Source organism: Ooceraea biroi, chromosome 8 (assembly GCF_003672135.1).
Source record: "Ooceraea biroi isolate clonal line C1 chromosome 8, Obir_v5.4, whole genome shotgun sequence".
NCBI classification, from domain to species: domain Eukaryota; kingdom Metazoa; phylum Arthropoda; class Insecta; order Hymenoptera; family Formicidae; genus Ooceraea; species Ooceraea biroi.
Window position 1 is genome coordinate 4372965 of NC_039513.1, and position 27070 is coordinate 4400034.

Genomic DNA, 27070 nt, shown 5'->3' on the forward strand with positions numbered 1-27070 from the left:
ATTTCATTTTTTGCAGTTATTTTGTTTTTTTGCATTATAGTTAATAATTGCTTAATTTTGTTATGGAAGTAATTTTATTCGCGAAATATAATAAGAAATTTGTAATTTTGATTATGATAAGAGATATGAATAAATTAAATAATTTAGCGATATGATATGCAGTCGCACAGTAATTGCGAAGTGCTAAAAGTGACGTCATAATTTTATTTTATTTGATAAGAATCATGAATGTTTGTTATGTGTAGTTGATCGTGCTATTTGATTTTATCAATCGCTATTGCTTTCTGCGCACATATTTTATTGCAAGCTGTGATCTATTACCTAATCACTGCTTCGGAATTAGATTGTTTTCTTAACAACTACGCTAATCTATATCATGTACGATATGTCAGTCTTGATATCGAATTATTAAACAAAGCTAAACGTATCGTCACAAAAAAATAAATCATCTGATTTTCTCGTTGGCATTAGACTTCAAGATGTGATACTATTATATTTTTAACGCATTGACTGCCACGCTGAATTATTATAGAGTTCAATTACAAAAGAACAATTATTAAAAAGTTTCGATTTCCTATTTTATGAGACTCTCAAGTTTTAATCGGAAAAATTTATTCGAGAGTATTCGTTTCAAATGACAAATGAGTGAAAATTAAACCCATGAAAATTTAGCTGCTCTTCGATGTATGTACATTGTATGAATCAAATACGCAGCATACATGTGTAATAATACTAATGTAGATTGCGTTATTTGTATCGTTTGGCATACAAGAAACGTATCTTCGTAACTAACAGCAATCATGAACAAGAAAGTGGTTCACTGTAATACTATGAAGTACAAAGATAAACATTACTATTAAAATCTATTCTAATACATAACAAATTGCATTAACATATAAATTATGTTATAGAAATCGAGCGAACTGTTCTCAAAAATTCTAATCGAATCAAATTGTAATCGAGAATAATTACGAAAAAATTGCACTGTCTAACATTTATTACAGAAACAGTTCCGACGTCGCGGATTATGTGTGAATATTATTCATATGGCTGGACGTAGATCGAAAAATATTTTGCAAATGTTTATAAACTCGCGAATGTCAATCTGATTAAAATGAGATTAAATTAATTAACTAAAATTAGATTAAATCATTCTCTCTTGCAGCTTTAGATACCCTGATACGTGAATATGCTTTTTTTGTCATGTTACGTATAATATTTTATTTACATAAGCGGAACACATTTGTTCGGGACTTACGCACGCGGAAATACACGTCCAGTGCAGACAACGAGTTGCATTAATCATTTTTGAGATTTTATCTCGTTGTCTTTCACATAACGGGATTTTCCGCCTATTATCTGCTCTTACGAGATCTTACGAGATGACAGACCCCTAATATGGCTTCGACGCATGTTAAACCCCCTGCTGAAATCTGAAGGAATTTTTTGATACTCGAGCGATCACACGCATTTTACTAATAAATGACCAAACGAGCTATTTATTATTTATCGGCGAGAAACAACGTCCTAACTGTCTGCGTGGCTATGGCTTGATCACTGAATTACTGCACTGTCATTGTGAGATTCGCATCATCCGGCGTCAAGAATGAGTTATACGTGTCCATCTCCTTTTCTTTCCAACCGGTCAGCTTGTCGTTCTTGGCCCTGTGCCGTCTTCTTTCCATTTCCGTTTCTAGCCAATCTGTCGGCGATTCCTTTACTTGATAAGATAGTATCTTTACGACGCTCCAGATAAGCAGCACTGCGCCGAACAGGAACAGCAGATATGTCGTCACTTCCTCGGCGACCGGCAGAACGCTCAAGTAAAACCAGAAACGCATATTTAGGCTGTACGGTAACTCGTACATTCCCTGTGAATAGAGAGATTTCATTACTGATATTTTTGATTATCGCGTTTGTGTATGCTTGCGTGAATTGCGTTACAGCGTTTGGCAACGCAATCGAGCAAGATTGAGGAATACTTTGCAAAATACTTGCATAATTGGATGTACGTAATCTCAATAGGGAAAGTAATTTTAATGAGAAATCGCTTTTTTGAGAACAAATTATGGAAGAGAAGTTAATCCTTAAGAAAGTTTGCCTTAGTATACTCATATAAATTTCTCATAAATATTAATTATACATATAAACATATATTATATATAATACAATACAATATATAATATAACATTATATTTATATCATTAATATTCATTCAAGATGATCTGGATCAGCGTTTAGCTAAAGATACAGAAACTTTAATGCATTTAATATTGTATTAATGTTGGTTGTATGTGATATATGTGCTATACTTACGATTTCGAACCACAACATCGGAAACGTGAAATTAATGAATTTCTCCATCCGCTCCATGTGTCCGATATCTTGCAGAGCCATGTTGATTTGGAATCGGAATGCCAAGTCCACGGGTAATCCACTTTTTGGCTGGATGAAGAAGTAGGATTCATGTAGCTCCTTTTTAGGTTCCAGCCCTTCAAGGACTTCCAACAGTGACGGGTCGCTCTGGTAGAAGTGTGGATATGACAAGGCGATTGGAAATCCTAGGAAACCATAGTTTATAGTACTTATACTTTATTTATAACATAGTTTATTACATATATTATTAACAAGTGGTTATTTTAATTCCATTGACATAATTTGCGCGCGCGTGTGCGTGCGATTATATATAAATATATACATATATATACAAATAATCTATTGAAAAAATTACTATAAATATACCAATGTCTTACCATAATAACAATCAGTTACATCAAGTAATCCAGATTTCAGACACCGTCCCTTACGACAGAAGCATTTATTTTCTGGATTCACTGCCCCGTTATCAAATTCGTTCTCCATAAACGTGAATTGATATGTGTGTAAACCGTTTATAAACTTTTCTCCAACATGTATCTATAGAAAGAACGCTTATTATTAAGAAATGTTATTAGAAAAATTTTGAAAGGAAAGAGACAAAATTTGATATATCATTATGGAAAAACTTTCTGAATATATATAATCATGTATATTTGATTGTTTTTATATTTGAAAATTATTGGTAGAAAAAATTACAGAGATATAAGGAATTTATATCATGGATAAAGAAGAATTTATTCTTATTCATAGAATTTTTATTTGTAAAATTGTTATTTGTGAAATTATAAATAAATTTAAGAAAAATTTAAAATTCTATATTAAGAAGTGAACAAAGATAATGTTTAGTTAAATTTTTGTTGAGAGAATTTTGATCGACATTAAATTGCTCGAAAGATACGTAACATATAATTTTTGAACAATCATGATAAAAGAAGAAAGTTAATAACAGTGCATTATTTGGTACACGTTATTTCATACGCGTTAATCATTTGATCGCAATGATTGCAACAATCATAATTACCATTCGTTCGCTTCGGCAGAGACTCTTGCGAAAGAACAGGAGCGTGTCATTCGGTTGGATATAGCTTGGAAACTTAACACCATCGCTCGCACCTTGCACATTCGCGCATTTACCGCTCCATTGTGGTAAATTCACATCCCCATTGTATTTTTCGATCAAGCCTGTCAATCGGATGTCAGTCTTTCCCGTGTAAATGGTCTCGAAGTCACCGTCAAAATCATACATCTGTCAAACATTATCAAGAATATTATATTATTATGTATATTATTAAAATAATATTAAAAAAAGAGATCTTTCTTCTTTTTTTCGTAAAAAGCTAAAAGAAAATTTTTAATTCTTTATCAATAAGTATAGACAAAAAAGACATATAAATACAGCAAGAGATAATTAATTGAAGAGAAAATTAAATGAGAATTGTTAAAAGTTACTTCCAAAAAGGTTTTGAAAAGAATTTTTATTTACTGGACCATTACGTATTATTAGAACTTATATATTCTTACCCTGTCGATTAATCCCAATTTATCGAATTTAATCCAACTGGGCATCAAATGGTTGCCAAGTGTTACGAGAGTTGATTCGTAGCCAAACATGAACTCATGTGCAGTCATTTGAACTAGAGGACGAGTGTCTGTTTGACGGATCAGCATATTTAAACCCCATCTGGATATGTACGAGGCGTCTCTCATCACGTTTGTGATGCTCTGCAAGCATAGAAAAAAATATGTAATCTTTCAGTCCTATGTAAGATAAAGTGATAATTAAATTATTACCTCCTTTATTAAAACAGATAACTTTATTTATGATAATCTATCATTAACATTATATAATATATTGTACAATGCGTGCTTTGTATATTAATCATTTATGTGCTATAAATTAATGCACAAAAGTTATTAAATCTATTTGTTACTTCGCACTTATTCTCACCATTTTGTTAATAAATTGAAAAGCAATCTTCGCATAATGATTAAAAAATAATTATAGTTAGTTTACATTTACATTTTGATAGTACGGAAGAATAAATTATCACACGAATTAGAAAAGTTTTGGATTATGTAATAATAGATACGAGTCAATAGTTTAGAAAATATAATCAAAATCGTAATATTAAACTGGAACTGCGGAAATAAAGATTTACTTAGGAAACTATTGGATAACTCATAGATGATTAGCTCGTTAAAGAGAAACTAAGAAACCCTATAGAAACCGGTTCTCAATAATCACAATTAAGTATCGACTCTCTTAATCTTAAGAACAATTTCGATCGATCAGATATCATGGAATGGTACGAGAGAAAATTATTTTTGAAAATAAGACAAAATTTATTGGATTGTAAATTACACAATAGATTGTGCTTGTCGGATCAATAACATGCTGTCTTTCGTCGATGTCATTTTAATACGCTCTTTATCAAAGTTATTAAGTCATACCCCGTGTAAAAAAATTTATAGGGTCCTAAGTAGGACCCGATTAATTTTCCTCAATATTAATATGGCCCTAGAATGGTATGTAACAAATATTTTTTCGGGACCTTATAAGGAAGTAATAAAAAATATAATATCTAATCGGGCCACGATGTGGCAATGATAGGGCATCCCTTTTTAGGACATCCCTATTTATTCCTTATAGGGGCCTTTACTTTCATATTAGGCCCTAACAATTTTCTGCACGGGACGTGACATATCAGTAGCCTTCAATAAACGAAAGGATGAATGCGTTGCAATCTATGAGTATTCTTTCTTTGCATGATTGCCAGGGTCATCGACTTACTGATAACGCTAGTATACATATGTAATAGTGCACGGTGAAATGGTACGGTCCCATTCTATTATAACATGAAAGGATTGGCCCCGTTTTTTATGCTTTTACGTGCTTTTCTATTGAGCTTTAAATCATTTTTAATGAATATAAACGAATTAATTCATGAGTGTATTTTCAGAACAAAATATCTTCTCATTATACTGTGAGAGTTATTTATTCATTGAGAAATATACATTTTACTAGAAGCAGTTGAGAGATTATTCCTTTTCTGATTAATTTATTTGTTCAGATTTCGATATTTTTTGCGTCTTAATGAAGTGACAAAGTAACTCGATTATTGACAGTAGCTGTCGCATGCAATAGAGAAACTGAATACAAATGAGGTGTCTCTCTGTCTCTCACGCAACTGTCTTTCCTGTATAAATAAAAGATAGATAAGAGAGGATATTCATTATTTCTAACTGACGGCTTTACGATTTGTATGGAATGTATTGCTTAAGCAGATTCTTTGCGATACATGGTTCGCTGACTTCGCTGCACCTCTCGTGCGTTGAATGAACAGCAAATTAAATTCACTGTTGAGATTCTATCTATTATAGAATGCTCTTTAGCCGTAATATTTCAATGTAATCACCGCGTGCGCCAGTGTAACAGGTGGATTTATGTAACGCTCAAGCATAGACAAAGCATTACAGTACACACAATCGTTTCGCATTAATATCTTCGGGTATAAAACTGGATTTCGATAATTAATTTTAATCTCTTAATTAGAAGGTAATGCAAATGTCTTATTTCTAATATTTTATGCTGGATCTGATTATATTATGCTTCATTCGACAATATATTTAGCAAGAGAGGCACGGATAGTATTGTGATATATTAACGCAAGCCACGATTATAAATTCTTGAATTTTTCGTGATTTCAAATATATTTACAGATTAATATATTCACTTAATTAATGAGAATATACGCATATACGCAGTTTAATTTAAGTTGCAACTAACAATTTATACTAGATATGGTTATTTAGTATCTGCTATCTGAATTTTTAGATAAAAGATTAACATTTCGTTTATTATGATTATGCGATTCAAAGATACTATAAATATGATATAAACATGCTGACCAATGCGGTAGAAAACAATCTTGTAGTTCTCACCAGTTCTAAAAAAAACTCATCAGTTATTCTTTATAGATTTAATCGTACGATAATGCTCCATTTCTCAAAATCAATGCCTTTTGCATTTGTTTATAATCTTAATCCGACCGAGCAGTGGTAAAACCAGTTACGCAGCTAATTTCAATTAATTTCTAATTATAGCTACAGAGCGAGTTTATTTTTTTACACGATTCACGCTAAACGAGAAGATTCTGAGGAATACATTTATGTTTTCCAGGATTACGTTTTGCAGGATCGATCGATAACAATAAACTTGTTACGTTTATATATGCCATCATGTTTGCCGTGCTATTAATTCGCCCCAGTGCGGAATGCGCTATTTTATTGCGTTCGATCTCGATAATACCCGCAATAAGGACAATGGCTGCATTCTTGCCATCGTGCACGTATGGTATGCGACAGTTCCACCTACAAAAAGATATCCTGCTTCATATGACGCATACGTTCTTCGGATTCAACGCGCAATTGACTTCGAAGAACTCAGAGAGCATTTATAGAAAAAATTAAAAAATTAACATCGTATACGAAGCTGCAAAGAGTAAAAAAGCGAGAAAGATCAATGTCAAAATTAAAAATGGCCTTGTCAGTTTTGCGCAAATATTGTTGATGATAGATAGTCGTTGAATGTTTCTCATAATGATATAAAGGAACATTAATCTGTGCCCCTTATCACCGTGTCTCTCTTTCTAATTTTTCGCAACTTCTTGATCTCAACAAAAAGAATGCGCATTTCTTAAGAGTGCATTCGTGCAGCGCGAATGGTAATTTCTCGCAATCGCGAATAGATATTCTGAATATATCGGGCTTTTCCTTCGACTAACGGTATCACATTTGAGAGAAACCTGTATCACCTGTATTAAAGGATGCGTCATACAAAATATTTAATCGACGATACGTCGTCATGCAAGATTTGTTAATCGGAGCGTGAAAACCGATCGCTTGCATACTATTCGCAATCTGGATTATGTTATATTACTGTTACGTTATATGCAAATACATTATATTATGTGATATATTCATGCAAGCGTGTATGTATATACAGGGTGTTTCCTAAGTAAGTAGACAAACTTAAAGAGGATATTCCTTGGCTTATTTTATATATATATATATATATATATACAGGGTGTTTCCTAAGTAAGTAGACAAACTTAAAGAGGATATTCCTTGGCTTATTTTAAATATATATATATATATATATATATATATATATATATATATATATACAGTAGTGTCTCGCGCCAAGTATTGTTTTTACCTTTTTTAAAATGGTAATTTTGTTATAATCGACATGATAAATTAACAAATAATTTTGCACTTGTCATACATCGCAATTAAGGCATTTCTTAATTGGACATATCATTTCTTGATATGAGTTATATTTTCTAATTTTTTCAAGTTTTTGTTTTCATAATATTGTGCGTTGTATGCGTGGTTACGTGGCGTGCGATAACATATTGGAAAACAAATTTAATATTTTCAAATATTTATTTTGCTATCAAGAGGTCGATAATGTCAGAATTATAAATGGCACGAAATGTGTGAATTTTTATATAAATATTGTCATATGTACAAATATATAAAACGTTATTATTTCTGCATAGAACACAGATGTTATCTATATACTCATCACTTAAAAACACTTTATACATCAATATTACCTCGAAAATTTGAAAATATCTCAGAAAACGCGATATCTTAAACATTCCAAGGTATAATACTAATTACGTTACAAATTTCTATAATATTAAGTGTTAATTTTGTGTTTTAACAGAATTTTTAATTATATTATAGAATTGTGCTGCTACAAATATGTGATAAAGAGTGATCGCAAAGATTTATACATTAAAAGCGTTCGAGTTTGTATTATTACAGGCGTTATAATCGATGAGATTTGTATCATGGCTAGTCAAGGTTTCTATCTCTGTTTGCATTATCCTCATCAACGCGTTACGATTTGTGCGTCACATGCGTGACGTTGGATCATGAACGATAAAATTTTGGTAATCACCGCTTCATCAATAACATCGAACGTGTTACGATAACAAGTTCGACGTGTTCTTCATTTAAATATATCGTTCTCGATAATTGGATGTTTCTTCTTTTCGCAAAGACTTCTGCGAATCGCATGATGCACGCGTGGAAAATTTCATTCGATTTTTTTCATACTATGCAATAACGTAGTAATTTAATTGCATCTACATAATTATTCTATGATTAATATGTATTGATCATGATTTGCACGATATTGAAAACCGCAAATACGTCATAGTCTTTTTTTCTTATATCTACAATCATTTAGCATTGTGATCTAGGATTTTTTCAAATCGCCTATTTAGACTCTAATGGAATACGAATTACAAAGCTCGTTTATATCGAATCTTTTAGAATCCGCGAGGATTAAATGCAGAAATTCCTGCTTCTTAAATTATTTATGTTGCTTTCAACACATCGTTTTAGTTTCATCACGTTTCTGCACGATCTTATTCGTTCGTTTATTGGAACGAACGTGCGCGATACGTAATATTTCGTTTATAAAGTCATTTATTCGGTCGATAAGATAATTTTTCAGGGAGATCTTATTATATAGATGCCATTTACGATATGCAAGATTCTGTACTTACGAACAACGCGATGTTCGGCAATATTAGAAGATCCTCTTCCGTGCCGTTGCTCATCTCTGGCATGTACTGGAGCGGATGCGAAGGTATTGATGATAAGGTACCATTATTGTTGAAAACTATGTTGTTATGTGAAAAGAACTCTCTGAAATAAGACGTGCAATATTAGTGTGATATAGATACAATTATCTTTTTCTCTCTTTTTCTCCCTATTTCTTTTTTGGTTCTCTTTTCGTTTGTTTCTAAAACATTTTTACTTAAGTATTCCAAAACAAAATTTACGATTTTTCTTGGAACCAATTTCTTTTTTGTCAGTATTCTTCTGTTTTTGTTGCCGTTCTCAAGGCGCTTTGAATTAATTTGTAATAAAAGTATATTTGTTTACATCGACTTGGAAGGTTGCCGACTGAAGAACGATGACAAGTTCGAAATATTTCAGAAACGACTTTCAGCGCACAATCACGAGAGTGCAATTAACATATTGCAAAATAATGCAAAATTGCTTGATTTGGATTGCAAATGTAGAAAAGCAAGATGTAATTAAGCCACAAATAATGAAAGAAATTTGTATATCACATATAAGGTCAAGTGCATGTGAGATAGTGCGTAAATTAGATCTCGCATCAGCTAATAATTTAATTATTATTTATCTCGAGACAGTTTCCGCTTCTCTCGCGCTCTTGAATAACAACAGTCGAGCGACCTCCGCTTTCTGCAATCGTTCTTCTTTTTATTGAATCAGAACATGTAATTCCGCTTCACTGGGATTTTCCAATATTCTCAACGATTGATGGATTGATTCATTTCTTTCATGTGCGTTTCTCAGCAAAGTCTTATGAAATACCAGCAATGCGTAAAAGAATGTATTTAAAAAATCCATTATTTAAGTTATAAGTTATAAGTCACTTAAATGAGATATTTATAAGACTTGTGCCTGTTTTTGAAAAGGCAAGTTCGAGCAAATTATTTATGTATTATACTTACCTGTATACGTAAGGTCCAACTTGTTGGAATCGCAGCTTACTCTCCCGACCGTCTAGAAATTCCTCGTGATTTGTTATGTTAAATAAGTAGACTTTGAGATAGAGATTGACTTCAGGTTTTTCCCATAGTTGGAAGATTTCACCACCTTCCGTGAATGTTGTCTTGAACTTTAAAATGTATTCGTAGGGTTGGCATACCAGTATGACGTAACCGCACAGGAGACTAAGCAAGCCTAAGAACATCAATACGAAGATATCTGCAGGCAAAAAGGGAAAGGACGTTAACCTCACATGATTGAAGGATTCGCTGAAATTATAGCAAGACGAGCACAAAAAGTCGCTTGGTTTCTTGATCAGCCTTCTAATAACAACGCGCTGCTACTGTGATACCGTTGGCTATGTCTAGCTTTCCACGTATTCCATCTTCGTTCTTTTGCAAAATCTTCCATGTAAAATTGTTCGCCATATTCATAGACTTATACAAAGAGAATTTTTCTTACCTAATTTCAATAGAATGATATTTGTACTACTGTACCAGTAAGATCGATAATAAGATTAAATTATTTTTCATTAGTAACATATACTATTGCAGTATATCAAATTTTTCAGTAAATCAGTACATATTTACGTTATAGTATTTTTAAAAACTTATTCCTTTTTCTTTTACATATTACGATAATTGCACAATATATTTAAAAAATGACAATTATACAAATAAGTGAAATTTCTTACAAAAGGGGTAAACAATTTTAATATGTAATCTATAATAAGTAAATAAAACTTTTATTTCGACAGAAATCCTGTTTTTAATAGAAATTCTCTTCAAGATTTCATTGTTCAGGAAATGTAGCATAGTTGCTTGTGCTATTCTGTCTTGCATTCGTAATGCATTTACGAATTTATTGTCTCGACCTCGATGTTAGTCTCAGCGGCTTTGATCAACAAGGATGAATAAAGGCTATACGAACGTTGAAGCAACTGTCACAGATTTCCCGAGGTTTCAGCAATTTTACGTTTGCTAAGAAATTCCCTGCTCTTTTTTGAACGATCGGACGCCGTGCATTGCAGCTTTTACAGCAGGCATTATTGCAATTGGAATTACGTGAATGAGAGTCAGCCAGGCGAGCACAACGACAATCTCTCGATCGTGCGTGTATTGTGTGGTCCATTCCGTAACTTTTTGCCGTGAGGATGAGAAATGGTGCTCGACTGTAAGCCTTCGCCTGATGAGTCAAGCCGTTTAGATCGAAAATCATTCTTCACCATTCTCAGTTATCTTTAGACCGAAAATCGTTTCTTCGCTATTCTTGTACTCAACATAGAATTAATTCAGTTGCGAAACAATTAAATTAACATATATATTAAATTAACATATATACGATATAAATACAGAGGCATTAACACTATTCCAGCGTGTAGACCATTTATCAGCGTTATGGAAGCAGATTTTTGCAGATCTTATGTTAGATACAGATTTTGATTAAGCAAAGGCTGACGTACGATCTAGCGTTTATGAGTATATCTTGCATGTGGTCGATTGTGCATTGTGTGCGTCAAGGCAGGCGTGCTACGCAAATCAAGTATTCAAGTATTCAAATTTATTACGCAGCCGCTACGCTACGAATATTTACGAGTTATTATGTGTATTTTATATCAGTTCAGGAAAGCAACATACGCACACGAGGAAGAGCCTTGGATCTAAGAGGGATTAGGGAAGGTTCACTCTCTCATCTCTCTCTTGTTATCATCAGAGAAAAAGTATTATTACTTTTGCAGTTCTCTTGTCCTGTTTGAATAATTTGGTTTTAGTAGTCACGTCGTAACTGTCGTCAAGTTTAACACGTACAACTTGTATATTTGTATGTGTTGGTTGCGTGACTTCCTGCTTTATAAAAATCATGTGGAAATTAATTTTTTCTTATATGTTTTCGTGTATATTATTTCTTTAGCTATTTCTCTGTATTTCTTTAGAATGTCGCAATATTATTTGTATTATAACGCATTATACAGGGTGAGGCACCTAAAACAGGCCACCTGAATATCTCGGTTGTTATTGGTGATAGAAAAAAATGTGTCAGACCAAACTTGCATGGTTTCGAGGGACACATAATTTGTTCTAAATAGTTTTTTATTAAGTCACTGAAGGCCAACTGCAAGGGAAAATAATTTACTTTATATTGCCTAGAGTTCTCTGCTATTAAAAATACTGTAAACTCAGAAATGAAAAAGTTCTAGCCCTTAGAAATTTTTTCTTTTTCCGCGAAGTTCTGAGTTGTTGTTATCATTATTTTTTATATTGCCTAGAGTTCTCTGCTATTGAAAATACCGTAAACTCAGAAATGAAAAAGTTCTCAAGTTTAAAATTTTTTTCTTCTCAGAGGAGTTCTGAATTGATGATATCATTATTTTTTATATTGCCTAGAGTTCTCTGCTATTGAAAATTCCATAAACTCAGAAATTAAAAAGTTCTAGCACTTAGAAATTTTAGCCTTCAGTGACCTTAAATGATTTTGACCCGTAGATCAATGTGTGCATCTTCAAACGCTCTACTAGATGGTACGTAAAAAAACATATCATACCATTTAAAAAAACGAAATTGACCTTTATATGACCTCTACGCGTCCACCTAATAAAAAACTATTTAGAACAAATTATGTGTCCCTCGAAACCATGCAAGTTTGGTCTGACACATTTTTTTCTATCACCAATAACAGCCGAGATATTCAGGTGGCCTGTTTTAGGTGCCTCACTCTGTATATAACATTATACTGCAATGTATATTGTAACATTACGTAGGGAATGTCTTATATCTACCGTAGCAAAAAGTCTTTTTGAAAGACTTGAATCAGTATTTTCTTAATAAAAGAAAGTATATTATAAATCACAACTTTCCATTTCTCAATGTCATATTATATTGTATAATTAAATTAAGATCTTGTTAAGGCGTAATATCTTTGGATTTTAAATCCGAATTTATTGTCGAAAGTTTATTTAAAAGGAAAGAACTTGTTTCTCTCTCAACTATCAATCTATCTATTATCATTAAAAATATTGGAATAAAAATAATTTTTATTACACAAACACCAATTCAATATAACATTATACTTTTCACTTTTATAGAGCTTCCAGTTGTACTATTTTCCTGGCTATGCATCCCTCGGATAAGTTGCTAAAGAATGAATAATCCAAATGAGTAATCACGAATTTCCGTGTTAAAGACCTTATGATCAATCAATTACACGTATACACATCAAAGGATGTCACGCGTAATATCTACATGCTTTATTGATGCATTAGCAATAATTTATGTCGTAATAATGACACGAAGATTGTGCCCGAAGATAAAAGATGAAGATAAGTGGCATATCAGCAATTGTCATTGCAACAGACGCACAATTATTATAAATAATCATAGCACACCCTCGGGATATCTGTGCCTAATCGCGGCACGAGTGACATTTTTTCCTTTCGAGTGGATTCTCAATGACGAATGCACACCGTGACGCCGAGAAGAGAACTCGTTCTTTTTCCATTCTCCGCGCTATCGTAATCACTGAGCAATCTTTTCATCATAAATCACGTCAATGTGACGGAAGCGAAATAAAAGAGATCCATTCTCGAAACCACGCGTTCGCGCAGGAAGCTCCGCTCGATATCGCGAAAGGTCAAAGATTATCTTGCAGCATCCAATGCACATGCCATTGTCTCGTACGTGTTGCTGCAATAGTGTTACATTTATTAAATATAGTTAAATAGATATGACTGCACACACAAGCAAGATTACTTTTTTGTATTTTTTGTGGAGCTCTCCACCCTAGGAATATCTAGCACTACAAGGGGTATTTAATCGCATAATTGCATAAATTTTTCGACCTTTTTGTATAAGAAATTAATATGCGGTTTACAGGCGGTTCATAAGCGATTATTCGCGATGTTCATTTATGTAAATATTGTTTAATATCATTAAATAACGATTATTCCTGTTAATTTGAAGTTACTTTTTATTCAGTTTCTTAGTTAGTTCTTTAATGTAGATTAAAAAAAATTAATGAGCAGTCGTTATAACGTAAGGTTAAATACAGATCTTGAGTAAGGTGATTGAAAAGCGAAAGGTAAAGTTTAGTGGATTACATTTAAGTTATAAATGTCTGTTTATATACATATGCAGTGCTGTCATAGTTGCCCAGGTCATAGAAAAAGCATTTTGCTCTCACCTATTGCAAGATCGCCGGTAACATATGGCTATGTCGTAATAATTTTCCGGTGGTAGTCAAGACGCGACTGCAAATGTGTGACCAAATAGAAAGCGCATTATAGAGTTGCGCGCGTCTTGTGCGTGTTACATTATTTTTCACTTATCGCGGACGCGCAGATTGCATCCGTCTATGTCGAACACTTGTATCAAGCATGAAGTATGAAGAAGCTCGAACACTTGTATCAAGTATGAAGTATGAAGAAGTTAATCCAAGTACAACGAAACTTTATCAATTCTTTAATTGATTTTTTTAATTGATCCAATTTAATTGATCCCATTGATTTAATTGATTCAATATCGCAGTCTAGAAATTCAATATAAAACAGAAATAAAAAATTCAATAAAGTGGCAAGAAGAAACAGTAAGCCAAAAGTAAATGAATATCAATATAATCTTCACCTACTAATCAACGAGCATTTAATAAATTAATTTATCCGATGACAGCAATTAAAAGTGAGAGTAAGTTAACAGCTCAGTGAAGTAATCTCAGTCCCCGCGCAGCGGTATTTCGATTTCGCGCAACGAAGTTCGCCAGCAGGTTGCTCCTCGTGGGTTTCATGCAATGCTCGCATGGCTAAACATGATCTAAGAAAGCGACGCGGTTTTCTCCCGTGCACCTCGACCCGCTGCTGTTGCCCCATGTTCTACCGTTTGCAATAGGAATCAATTCGAGGGTCTCGCGAGTTACTTGTCGCCGGAGTCTATTATACTTGCGGTTGATTCCATCAACGCGGTTTGCGGCAAGGTGTCGTTTAACGTCGCGCGAACTGCTTTAATCGTGTTCCACTTATTTCGCGCTCTTTCATCGGCCGACAATTCCCGTCATCGGTCGCGTTCCGTAAGATTGCCGCATTTTTCTGGGCATTCTCTATCTCGCAGCAGCAGGTGTTTATGTAACGCCAATAAATCCCCGAATGGTAGTATTACCGCGCGAGAACACCGTTTGCATAACTGGCACCCGCTGATCATTTTTTCAAGTATACAGGCCCTATATATCGTTTCTGAAAGACCAATTTCGACGCCCATTCTCAGGTGGTGGATAATGAATCCGCGCGTTCTGCTTGTAATCACATGTAATTGTAGACGGTTTCTCTCGGCGCTCGTTCCGAAACACCATTTCATTACACTTTTAAGAGAAAGGTTGTATCCTTTATTTCTGTTTAAAGTAATTTTTATTTAAAGAGATTGAATTAGAATTATTTGACGAGTTCAATTTTCCAGCTAGTTCAAATTTTCAATGCAATATATGAATAAATTAATTGATCTGCTTAATTACTCTTCAATATTTTAGGCAATGATGGCTGTTTTTTTAATTAACCATTTTATCAAAACGCGATTTTAGATTCCAGAAAAAAAGAGGCGTTTGTGTCACACGGCAATAATCGTGCGTTTAAAGCATAAATTTAAGACAAACTGTTTATAAAGTGCTTATAAAACGGTCTAGCATGTATGTATGTGAAATGAGTTATTAAAATTAGTTCTTCAAAATTCTTAATTAATAAAATTCACTTACAATGTGACAGATAAAAAATAACTGATAACTTCTGTCGATCGTTTATCTCTTTATTTTGTAGCAAACCGGTTCTTTGATTTAATCGTTTTTTTCTTGGACATAAGTTTCCAATGTCATCATCCGTATAGGGAATGTTCTAGTATGCATTTAATGCGCATTTATGTCATTGAATTTGCATTTGTCAGCTTTTCTGTCATCTGCACAATAATTATAACAAATAAAAGTGGATGTGTTATACGACGTTGAGATCGAATAAGAAACTTCGCAGCGCGATTGCTTCGATTACTATGTTCCACGGATAGTATGTGTCATCGAAATCTTTTTTGTACATTTCTCTACCTGTGTACAAGGTAATTTCACGATAGATGCTAGAGAAATACTAATAAACAAATAGCTACAGATATATTTTAATTCCAAACTGATTTTAAAAAGAATCTTAATGTAACGCTTAGTATTACATATTCAACATCGGAAATTGAAAATCATTATAAGAGAAATGGTATTCAGCGACATTGTTTTGAAAAAAAGACATCGATTTCACATACTGATTGAAGAATTTCTGTTTCTGTTTCTGTAACGATACATCATCTGACAGATGAAACGTCATGCACTTCGCTCAGGCGCTTTGTATGTCGTGTGAGTTTATAAAAATGATAATTAAGAAGATAAGCAGGAGCTATCGAACGAACGTGAACGATTTTAGGTCAATGGTATGGAATGATAGTGCATTGTGCAGGATGAGAAAGCATCATACCAGAAGGTATACCATCAGCAACTTGACAGCTAACTGTCCGGTTCATTCATGACTTGTCGCATTCTGTCAAAACAGAGAATAGGCTGAAACTTTTTCAGTAAGACAATGTAGTAAATTCCTCGCGCGTAGTCGGTAATGATCAATGGCTACCTGTTACGAGCAATGCATGCACCATTCGAATGCGAAGAGGATATGCGTGCTATGTATGGGCCATTTTATTTCGGCGCGAGTCTAATTTATGCGCGAATCATATTCCGCGTCTCGAATGTTTAACGGATGACGCTCTTTTGTTCACTATTGGTATTGACACTAATCTCTCGCAAAGAGTTGCAATTGTAATTTGTTCGTGCTTGTGTGGACTGATAAATAAATAACAATAAAGAGTTTATCGAAATTTATTGATTATTTATTGTATATCGGTTAATCGTCGAAACTTCAAATTATTTTATTAAACGGAAATGCTTCCTGAGATATAACTTAATTCCAGTTTCGACAACACAAACAATTTTATGTGTATTTTAACACATAAAAGAACGTGTAAAGAAAGAGAAAGAGAGAAAAATATCTAGAGATTTCAAAGAACATTTTTAAATCATTATTTCCTTGATTCAGATATTCATATTTTTGCTTTTCGTACACGATTTTTGCGGCAAGTATCGCTTCGTAACCTTCATTTGTCAAAAATCTCATATGATTGCTGATGTACTATCAAATAGTTTATTCAATTTGGTTGCTCGCTTAAGATTCATGTCTCATTCGGACGACGCGCATTGCGGATGCAAAATAAATCCGTACTCGCGCGAAGCATTTTATAGTACTTTTGCAATGATTCAGATTGCCAGTGATGATATTGTATTATACACTTAATACTTATGTGTTTATAAATTATTTGGAATCGCGATATTCTTCGTTAGCTGTTTGCTCAACTTGTCCAGCGATTATTAATTTAAATGTCGTTTAAGGCGTTTTCATTCGACATATTTATACGTAATGTAAACATTATTTAAGTTGGTCGACAGCCTATTTCTTCACTTAAACCAGAATACATTTAAAAGTGTCACGTGTAAGCGACACGCTTTTGACCGGCTTTTACTTTCACGCCCGAATGCATGTAAATCATTCACGTGTTCCTTAATATAAACTGGTTTCCCTTTCGTATGTACATGCATGAGGTAAGTTTCAAGCTAACTGCAATTAATTTGCTTATTGGCTAAGCGCTTTAAACAAATTTAAATAAATCTACTTGCCAGTATTCTATCGTTGGAATTATATCGTGACAATGATGCTTGATCGATTATAATAAATTAACGAAATATTATTTTTAATTAACATTATTGCACATCTTTCAAAAATCCCGTCAATCAATTTATTTTAAAAAAGTATCTATCATCACTTGATTAATGAAATTTGTACAGCTGCACTACAAATTTGCTAATGTATCAATAATTATATAAATTATACAGATTATATAATTAGAATATAAAATGTATAATATATATTTATTAAATATAACAATTACAAGCTTATTATGTTAACAAATCCGCAAGTTTTTCTTTAATTATTACGTATGTAAGGATAGTACGTTTTCTATTTGGCGTAGATATTGATATCTCGATGTACGAACATGATGGTAAATAACTCAAATGGAATTTAGACTCGGAAAAATTGGTGAGAAATTATAAGAATTCGTCTAATGAAATTTTACTAGCTCTATGAGAAATTATTGCTAAGATATGTAACGATTTAATTGAGACAGTTTGGCAAATGCTAAAACTGATCGCCGGCAAAACTGGAATTCTACATAAGAACGGAATTGTGATGCAACTCGTGGAATCAATCTTTACGTCAGTATTCACATTAAATATATAGATTTATGAAAAGAACTAAACTTATAATGTGGAAATTTATAATTTATAGTTGTTGTGGCCAGGACCTCTGAGAGAAATTTCATCAGGAGATACAAAGTTTCTTTCGAATCTCTTTCCCTTCTCCATTAGTTATCAACTATGATTTTATGCCATGAACTGTAGCCTATAAAACTAAACCAGATGTGGAACACAAAAGTTCTATGGATAAGCTATGAACTGTTGCGATAATGTGTAATATTAATTACGGCCGCCCTTTTGAACTCCAGGTATTCTCTGCATCCTCCTATCATAGACCTTGGCGGCTTTAAATGCCTCAATAATAAATTAAGTGATAAATATTCTTGAATGAAACGAGGAGTCTTCATCGCAGCACATCTTCTCTATCAATTTTTTCAAATACATTCTATGGATTAAGAAGTAAAGATAAATAATTGAATCTTGCTTTTAAAACATTTATATTGTTGTGTTATCTAATCAGAGAAATATTAATTTTTTAATTTGGATTTATTTATCTATGGATGCGATTTTTTAACGCAATTGTTTCTAAAAATATAAATCCGAAGATATATATATATATATATTTTTCTGCTTCTCAGTCACAGAAATGTAAGATTTGATCGAAGGTCTTGGACTACGTGTGTGTTCCAAACGAGTATTCAAGCGCGAGACGTGGCTTGGTTTGTTTATTGACTTATTAAATCAGTATTCATAAACAATGCATTACTTCTTCTCAGTGTCTCGATAATTAAATATATCGGTCGATTAAAATTTCAGAAAATGATAACATTACGTAAACTATAGCTAAGAACGTGCCGAATTCACGCTTGCGGCAGTTTCAGATTGCATCGATATCTCGCGGATAACGGGATTACGTGGTAGTGACTGTTTTTCCACGAGTCAAGTACCGTCACGTATTGTTATCAATACGCGTTTTAGCGTTGTTAATTTCGATATCAAAGTACAGAATATGCAAAACGACTCGTGATAAAAAGATTTTTATTATCGTTAATTAATTAATGTTCACATACTACAAATCGTTTCTTCTACAGAATTGTAAGATATTTCAAAAAAATACTTGTGGTATAAAAATAATTGGTTGTATCCAGCTTGTTAATTTATTTAAATCTCAACATTCAATTCAAAACTAATGTAAGTATGTATAATAAATTCTAAAAAATTTGAATGTTAAATGTTTAAATAAATTAACAAGTTAGGTACGATAAGATTACTTTTAATGATTTTCTCAGAAATCGCAACAACAACGTGATAATTATTGAAGTAAGCATGATTTCTTGACGCAGTAGCTGCGAAAAATGTGAATATATGTTGTTTATACATTATACATTACATATATATGAATGTGTGTAAAATGTATGTTGTTACTACTTCTTGTCATATCTAACATCATATCAAAGAAATCGAACGTCAGCAAGGTGATCTAATAAATCGCTCAAAGATATGCGTTACGAATGCGCGAATGAAGCCAAGATAAATATTGAGCATGCACCTAGATCTTGTATAAGTACATTATATCAAGCATGTTTGTAATCTGTTGTTAGTTATGATTTGAAGTTGCTTTTTATTATAAGCTGCTTTTTTTCCATCACATTTTTCGTAATTTTGTGTTGACACGTCAGCTATTGTTAAATATAAGTTTTACTTTTTCTATATAATTAATTTTAGAGAGTGCTCTCTTTTTGTTGCAATAACTAACTTCTATTTCCATCGATAAACAAAAATTCGAGTTTACTACACCAAGATTATTGCAGATTGCGCAAACTGGATTGACGTATTTTGGGATACACACAGAAATACGGTTTTTTCGAAATAAGATTACCTACGGCATATAGAAATTATATACTATGCATTAAATCGATAATGACGTATACTTGTGATTGTACGTACAGCCGTGCGAACATTTATTTCATGAGATTTCAATTGAGATTTCAATTTTGTAATCCGGGGAAAGTCAATATTTTGCGCTCGACTAAGCGGAGCGAGTTAATTGAATTGAACCACGGTTACAACTTTCGGCTTGGCATTCATTTTTATTGGCTTTTGTCGGCCTTATAGATTTATTTCAGGACCAGAATGTTCGCACATGCTATTAATTATGCACATCGGAATTCGTGAGATAGTCAAGCTTAGGTTTTTTTATGAGACGGACTATGGTTTTTTCTGTGAGAGTAAGTCACGTGTAATCCTTTCGTGATAATATACATGCAAGAACATTTGCATCAAAAGCACGTTTGTGTTCTCTTTCGAGGATCTGCCGCATTCGAGGATCACTATTAAAATAATGAATAAATAAACTTTTTTATACGAATATCCGAAACGAACAATCTTTTTATAACTATATATTTGTTATAACTATATATTTTGTATTATTTTAATTAGAATTTAAATTCCAGAGAGTCAAGATTGTAAAATTCTTAAATAACGACTTGTAAAGTATGATTTATTAAGTCTACTTTTTTTTAAGTCATTACTTTTACCGCGTGTTTAATTCTAAATAGAAGTTTTATTATCATCATGAATGTAGTTTTCGAATTGCAATTAGCGACATCCATACATGATCGTAATAGAGAACGTCTTATTAAACACTTGAATTGCCTTCAGTGGTTCGGGAAACTTGTACGCATTGTCTTTAATGCGTGCAAGTTTCTTGAGCCGTTAAAGATGATCTGATGGAGACCGAAACATGCCATGTATTTGCATGTTTTAATATCCTCAGTGAGAGAAAGAGAGAGAGAGAGAGAGAGAGAGATATCTAGCATAAGAAATTATTTTAATTATCCTAATGTGATGTAAATTATAATAAATATATACTTTGATACTGGTTTGCTATTTTGATTTCATGTTAAAAGATTTTATGTATTTACATTGCATTTATCTTGTACACAATTTATGAATCTTAATCTTTCGCGAAGCAGTCGACTCGATTTAAAGATTGAGCGGTTGTAAATGCATAACGATTCTTTCCAAATCGATTTATTCTTTAAAGTTGAAGAGACTATGTCTAAGATATTGTCTAGAGGAATAACACACGTTTTACATTAATTTTTAAAACTTTCTTATTTACTTTTTGGCAGATTTGGAGTGATCGTATTTTCATACGGTTCTCATAAGAAAAAAATGGATCTTGTTGAATGAACGTTAGAAATTCCTTCAGAAAAACCGGTTTTCACACAGCAGCATTCGCGGTCGAGAAACGAATCTTACGTTTATGGGATTCGCAAGAGTTTGCAAAAACGCGCGTTAAATTCAATCACGTTTATTTGGATCATTCTTTCGTTTTGCACAAGGAATTGCATTTCTATTTACATTTATGTAGCTCGCGTAGCCTTGATGAACACATGTTGCCTTGATTTGTCTTCGATCAAGCAACAAAGCCGCATAGTTCAATCGTACCGACCCTGAAAGCTTCCCTCGGTGAAACTTCCTCTTACTTACTCTTTGGCCATTTCCGTCTGCCGTTCGTGTGCACTGGTAAAGCGGCGTTAAAGAATCTATTCACCACCACTGAGGATTTCCTCTGAATATTGCTTGGCATTCGCGATGTCTTCACTTCGATATCCTGCTCGTCCGGCCGATCGGGATGATTAGGATTGTTGTTCGTCGGTGAGTAATTCTGACGGCCCGACAGACTGTTCCAGATTATCATTAGGTCTTTCATTTTTTTATCACAATTTAGTCTCTCTCGAGAGTACTCGAAGAAGCGTTTAGATTAAATCGTTTAGATCCTTTTCACCGCAGCGGTGCGCGTTGGCGTTTATCGCCGACGATTCAGTAGTAATTTCAAATTGCGGCCGACGATGATAGGTCTTCACTCCGACGCGTAGCACAATAACCGATTACAGTTCGAGTCGACACGCACGTTGCACGTTATAATGTTATATAATTTCCAACGTGCGAGCACCACCGATCGTACGCGATTTCGACACCGCCGATCAGCGGGCTCTCCATCCGAACTTCAGCCCTTCACTTTCTCCGCGCTTTCGAGTGACCAACCGATCGTACGGATATTCCTCCGATCGTTCTCGGATGTTCCTTCGATCCTTGCAAATTGGCCTCTCCGATCAACTTCGAATGTTCTCGGATTCCCTCGGAAAGCGTGCGTTTCGTTTAAGTAATCAAGCTTGTTCGAGAAGAATCGGAAACTTCTCTGAGAGCAGTACTCGAGTGATCTTTCAGGATTTTTGTCCACCTTCCATCCGCGGTGTGTTACTGCGTTCCCCGGATGCGGTGCGTGCACGGTTCGGTGCAAGAGTGGCGAGAGAACACGGATCGGTATCGATTTGAAAAATACATCGCTCCCACCATGATGGAGTGACTCGTCGCCGGTTGTCGCAGCGGTGGCGGTTGGCGAGCACGTGGAACGCCGGCCAATGGAAGTTGCCATGAAGTTGCCGTCCCACCGTGAGTTCCGAGGAAATCGTGAAACTTGTCCACCGTGAGCAATCTCGGGGATCTCCGGCTTCCTCGGTTTCGAAGACGGTCTCAAGGTCGTTCTCGGTTGATTCAGCGGTTGAGAAACGCTTGTTTCAGAGCGGGATACTGGTCCCTATTAATCTTTTGCAGCACGATTATATCTTGTGATACACGATCGCCAGAATCCTTATTCCTCGTGATGTCGGGACTGTGCATGTTGCACATGTTTAATCTGAGACATTTTTATGAGATGATTTTACGAGAGAAAATGCCGCGCTGAACGCCGTAAATCAGAAAGCAGAGGACAAGGTATAAAGTTACTGCGATTATATGGGCGCATGTGAGATCGGGGGAAATCTTGAGAATTCGCACTTTCGAGAAACTACAATACTGTTTTCTGGTGAACAAACAATGACGCACTAAAGAATTTTAAAATGTCAGGGTTAGTGATTAATTTAAAATTTGATTCATCTTGTAATTCCATTTATAACGTGTATAATGTTCACGAATAATTTTTTGATAACGTAATATTTAATTATATAATTATGTGTTTATACGTTGTAGTTTTTTTATTGCAAGATGTTTGTTGTTTAAAATGTACAAACAGGATGTCTACAAATAGCTAAATATTATTCTATCATGCTTTTGCATCAGATGCACCAATTTACTGTGATCGCATCGCTTATTACTAATGTTTTTTTGTCAGTTAAACAGATTTTGCGGCAACTAAGGGCAAGAAAATTCTAGGGGTTCACGATGTAATCGTGCAAGAAGCGCAATCGTAATTTTCCGATAGCATTCATTATGTAATTTCAATCATTCGCCGCGTGAGCGGATATCACGAAAGTACGTATTAAACCTACGTTTCCGCATATGCCGGGTTTCTATGCGAGAAAAACAATCCCGGCAAAGTCACTCGAAGAAAAAAGAGAAGATACGTAATAATCAAGACACGATCGATTAAATCGATTGCGCTTGAATTGACGGCAAAAAGCATTCATACTAACGTTGGCCTGTTCCATACTGCCAGCGTAAGGTAAATGCAAACGCAACACGCAGGATTCACGCACTGAGACAAATTTTTCATCGGATAAACCGATTAAATAGTTTTCCGATTGTTAATTTTGTTTTCCGATTACCTTCATCGGATATGTCCGATCATTTTCCTTTGTCTTTTATGCACTTTAATCGGATATATCCGTTTGTTACTATGTAATCGGTTTATCCGATGAAAATTTTTCTCAGTGCGTATGTCTACGTCCTTGCCAATCTTGGTCCCGTAAGTTCGAGCGAACCGACGTCATTAAACACGTGCTATGACTACGGAAAGCCACGATTTTTTCATGATCCAGTAGTCAGTCGTCACAGGTAATGGCAACGTTGGTAACACCCATTGATTCGCATGCCAGAGAATCCCGGATGTAGATCAAAAACCTATTCACCGCCCATATTGCATTTATAATTCTCTACTTACGCACGAACAGTAATTACCTACTTGCTCTATTATATATACTTAGTAGAAATTCCTAGTAATCCAAATTACTTCTATTCACCTCGTAATTACTCATTGTCATCAGAATTTGATTAATTCTTCAAACGTTGCTTAAACTTCAAAAAACTATTTGTAGGATTATTATTTAATCTTTCTTTTCTGAGAATCAATAAAGTTTAGATAAATTATAATAAATAAATATAGAATTCTTTAAATTAAATTGGACAAAACAAAATAATTTATCCTAAATTTTTTAGCAATTCTAATATACCTGAAACGTGTCCACGTGTTTTGCTGTGAACGTAAATATCTACTATCAAATAAATGCGCAGATTTGCGGCGGGCTGTCTTGATTACTTTCCTCAGACAACAGCCTTGTGCTCAGGGCTACGAGATTCAAATAAATTGTTATACGAGATATTTCCGGTTCTTCTGGCTGCTAGCTTTCCGACATTTTGAACGGAAGTATTTTTTTCACAATTTGTGTAAATTATTGCCTACTTACGTTTGACAGTCGTGCATATGGATATAAATTATAAGCTGACTAATGGCGATAAATCACTAATGACATTTGATAGATAAGCGAATCACATGAAATTGATGTATCGAATCTCGGCAGATAATATTATATTTTTTAGAGAACACGTAAACACGTAGTGTTCGTCGCGAAATGATTCTTACTTTTAATGAAGCATGTTTAATACAAAAGAAAATGTAAGAGAAAGTGACAGTTACATCTCGATATAAAATTCCTGTTATGTGATTAAAAAAAAGGAGTAATTAAAAGAAAAAAATACAGAATTATATTAAATTAATACTTATTTGGGCAGGAATAAGGGAAACCTGATGCTTTTTATTAATTTAATTGATTATTTGAATTTCTCTGCACGTACTTTCTCTTAATATCGCGACAGTGTTTAATGTTGAGTTTTTAATTAAATCTTATATTCCCTCTAAAGATTGTTCCTGTAATACCAATCGGTATCCTCCCCTTTAGAGGATAATTATTTAACACACTCTGTCGCAAGTTACGATGATACGATGAGCACCATGGAGCGTACATACGTGTAATTTCGACTTTCGACGTCCCGTTAACCCCGTATCGAAATGTTCGTAATCAACGAAGCTTTAATGCGGCCATAGCGCACCGGTCGGACTTGGCATTACCATGATAGTGGATTTACGATTATTCGCTCATTTGATTTCTATGGCATCGCCGATATCGATTAACAACATAATCTCGCGTTGCTGATTTGGCTTTTCAAGTTATCTCGATAATTTCCATTCTCTTGTCTCGATGTTTTTGAAAAGATTCATGTCTACTTAAATAAAACGCAAAAAATGATTTAACACAATAGTACAAGAGTTACTCTAAAGGTCTTTAGGTAATTGCAGCTATGGTAGTGGACATTCAGCAAAACCACATCCGCATTCCATAGTTCATCTTTGTCGTACGAAAATTATTTTCTCCGCAAATAATGTTTTAAGATTCTGAGCATCAATTTTTTGCAAATAATAGAAATTATAGAATTATATTAAATAATAGAAATTTGCAAATAATAGATAAACAATATATGAGATGCAATGATTGTAATATGCAATAGCAATTACAAAAACGTATCAAATATCATGCAAAAGATTTTAATGTACAATTAATAACTTAACGTTCGTTTGTTAATGTTTTAGTAAAGTGACAATACAATATTTTGGTCAAAAAGATAACAAAAGATTTAAATGTAGTCAACACAAAGTGTACAATTCATATCTATTAAAATATTCTGTTGAGGTTTGCCAATTTTGTCTCTTAATTAGCATCGCTTCTACAACGCACATATCTACAGCCTGTAACATTTCGTACGTGGTATCGCATTGGAATTTCTGCATTTCATCTTCGATTCCGATGCGAGGCAGATTGTGATGGTGATCAAAAAAACACTCGCGCGTATAAATAATTATAAGGCACAGTATGACGTGAGTCTGACGCGATTGCAGACAATAGTTTACACAAATTTAATTATGTTTTTTGCTCTTTTTTGATTGTGTTGTGTTGTTCGCTCTTTTTTAGTTTGAATTATTCATTAACAATGCTAACTTATCTTTATGTTGCAATCAAAAGATGTATTGTTACTAATGATGTTTTGTGACAGGCAGAATTATCGAAACGCGTAAACATTCTTCCATTATTTTATATCGTATATCTGCGATTTATCACGCAAGAAACGAAAATAATAATTCCGTGAGATTTAGTACTCCAAACAAGATTTTCTGTGAAAAGAAAGGATTAGATGATTCTTTTATTTATAGCAACTCCGGCTGGTCTGCCGGCTCCTGTAATTTTTATTCTCTCAAAGCTTCATCATTTAAATAAAATATTGGGGTATTAAAATGCATGATTATGTTGGAACTCACATACGAATATTTTTGTAAACACGCAGCATCGCATTGGCATTAAACTTCTACTTGATGCAACAGTGAAAGAAATACGAACTTTGATTCTCGCGCTTTGACCTTTGATTCAGAACATGTTCTTTGGATCGTAAAAATTTCTACGTATCAGAATTAATTTTCATATTATTCAAAATTTAAATTTGCAGTTTAACTTTAAACGTCTTATAATTTCAACTTATTTGTGTGTGTATGTTTTATTATAAAGAAATCCGTATTTCTACATCACAATGCTATTTGTTTTTCTATATTATATTTTTCTGCTTTTTTGCAGTATATTTTTGGCAGTTCTAATAAAAGAAAACTGTAATCAGTTTTATGTTCGTTCCTTTCATTTCTTAACACTGGCTGATATCTACAACTAAATTT

At 33.7% G+C, this 27070-nt stretch overlaps 1 protein-coding gene across 2 annotated transcripts in view; it reads right to left on the reverse strand.

The window, feature by feature from the left end:
* Positions 1-187: 187 nt before the first annotated feature.
* LOC105285836 (scavenger receptor class B member 1) overlaps positions 188-27070 on the reverse strand; it is a 32615-nt gene continuing 5732 nt past the window's right edge. The window contains exons 1-8 of one of the 2 annotated variants that reach the window (XM_011350347.2): positions 21787-22033; positions 9945-10200; positions 8964-9105; positions 3901-4101; positions 3401-3625; positions 2754-2916; positions 2317-2561; positions 191-1871 (exon numbers count right to left, since the gene is read on the reverse strand). In XM_011350347.2, coding sequence (XP_011348649.1) covers positions 1563-1871; positions 2317-2561; positions 2754-2916; positions 3401-3625; positions 3901-4101; positions 8964-9105; positions 9945-10200; positions 21787-22009 — 1764 coding nt within the window. In that variant the 5' untranslated portion in view covers positions 22010-22033 and the 3' untranslated portion in view covers positions 191-1562. Of the gene's footprint in view, positions 1872-2316; positions 2562-2753; positions 2917-3400; positions 3626-3900; positions 4102-8963; positions 9106-9944; positions 10201-21786; positions 22034-27070 lie in introns of those variants that run through there. The other variant, XM_011350348.3, reaches the window with a different exon arrangement.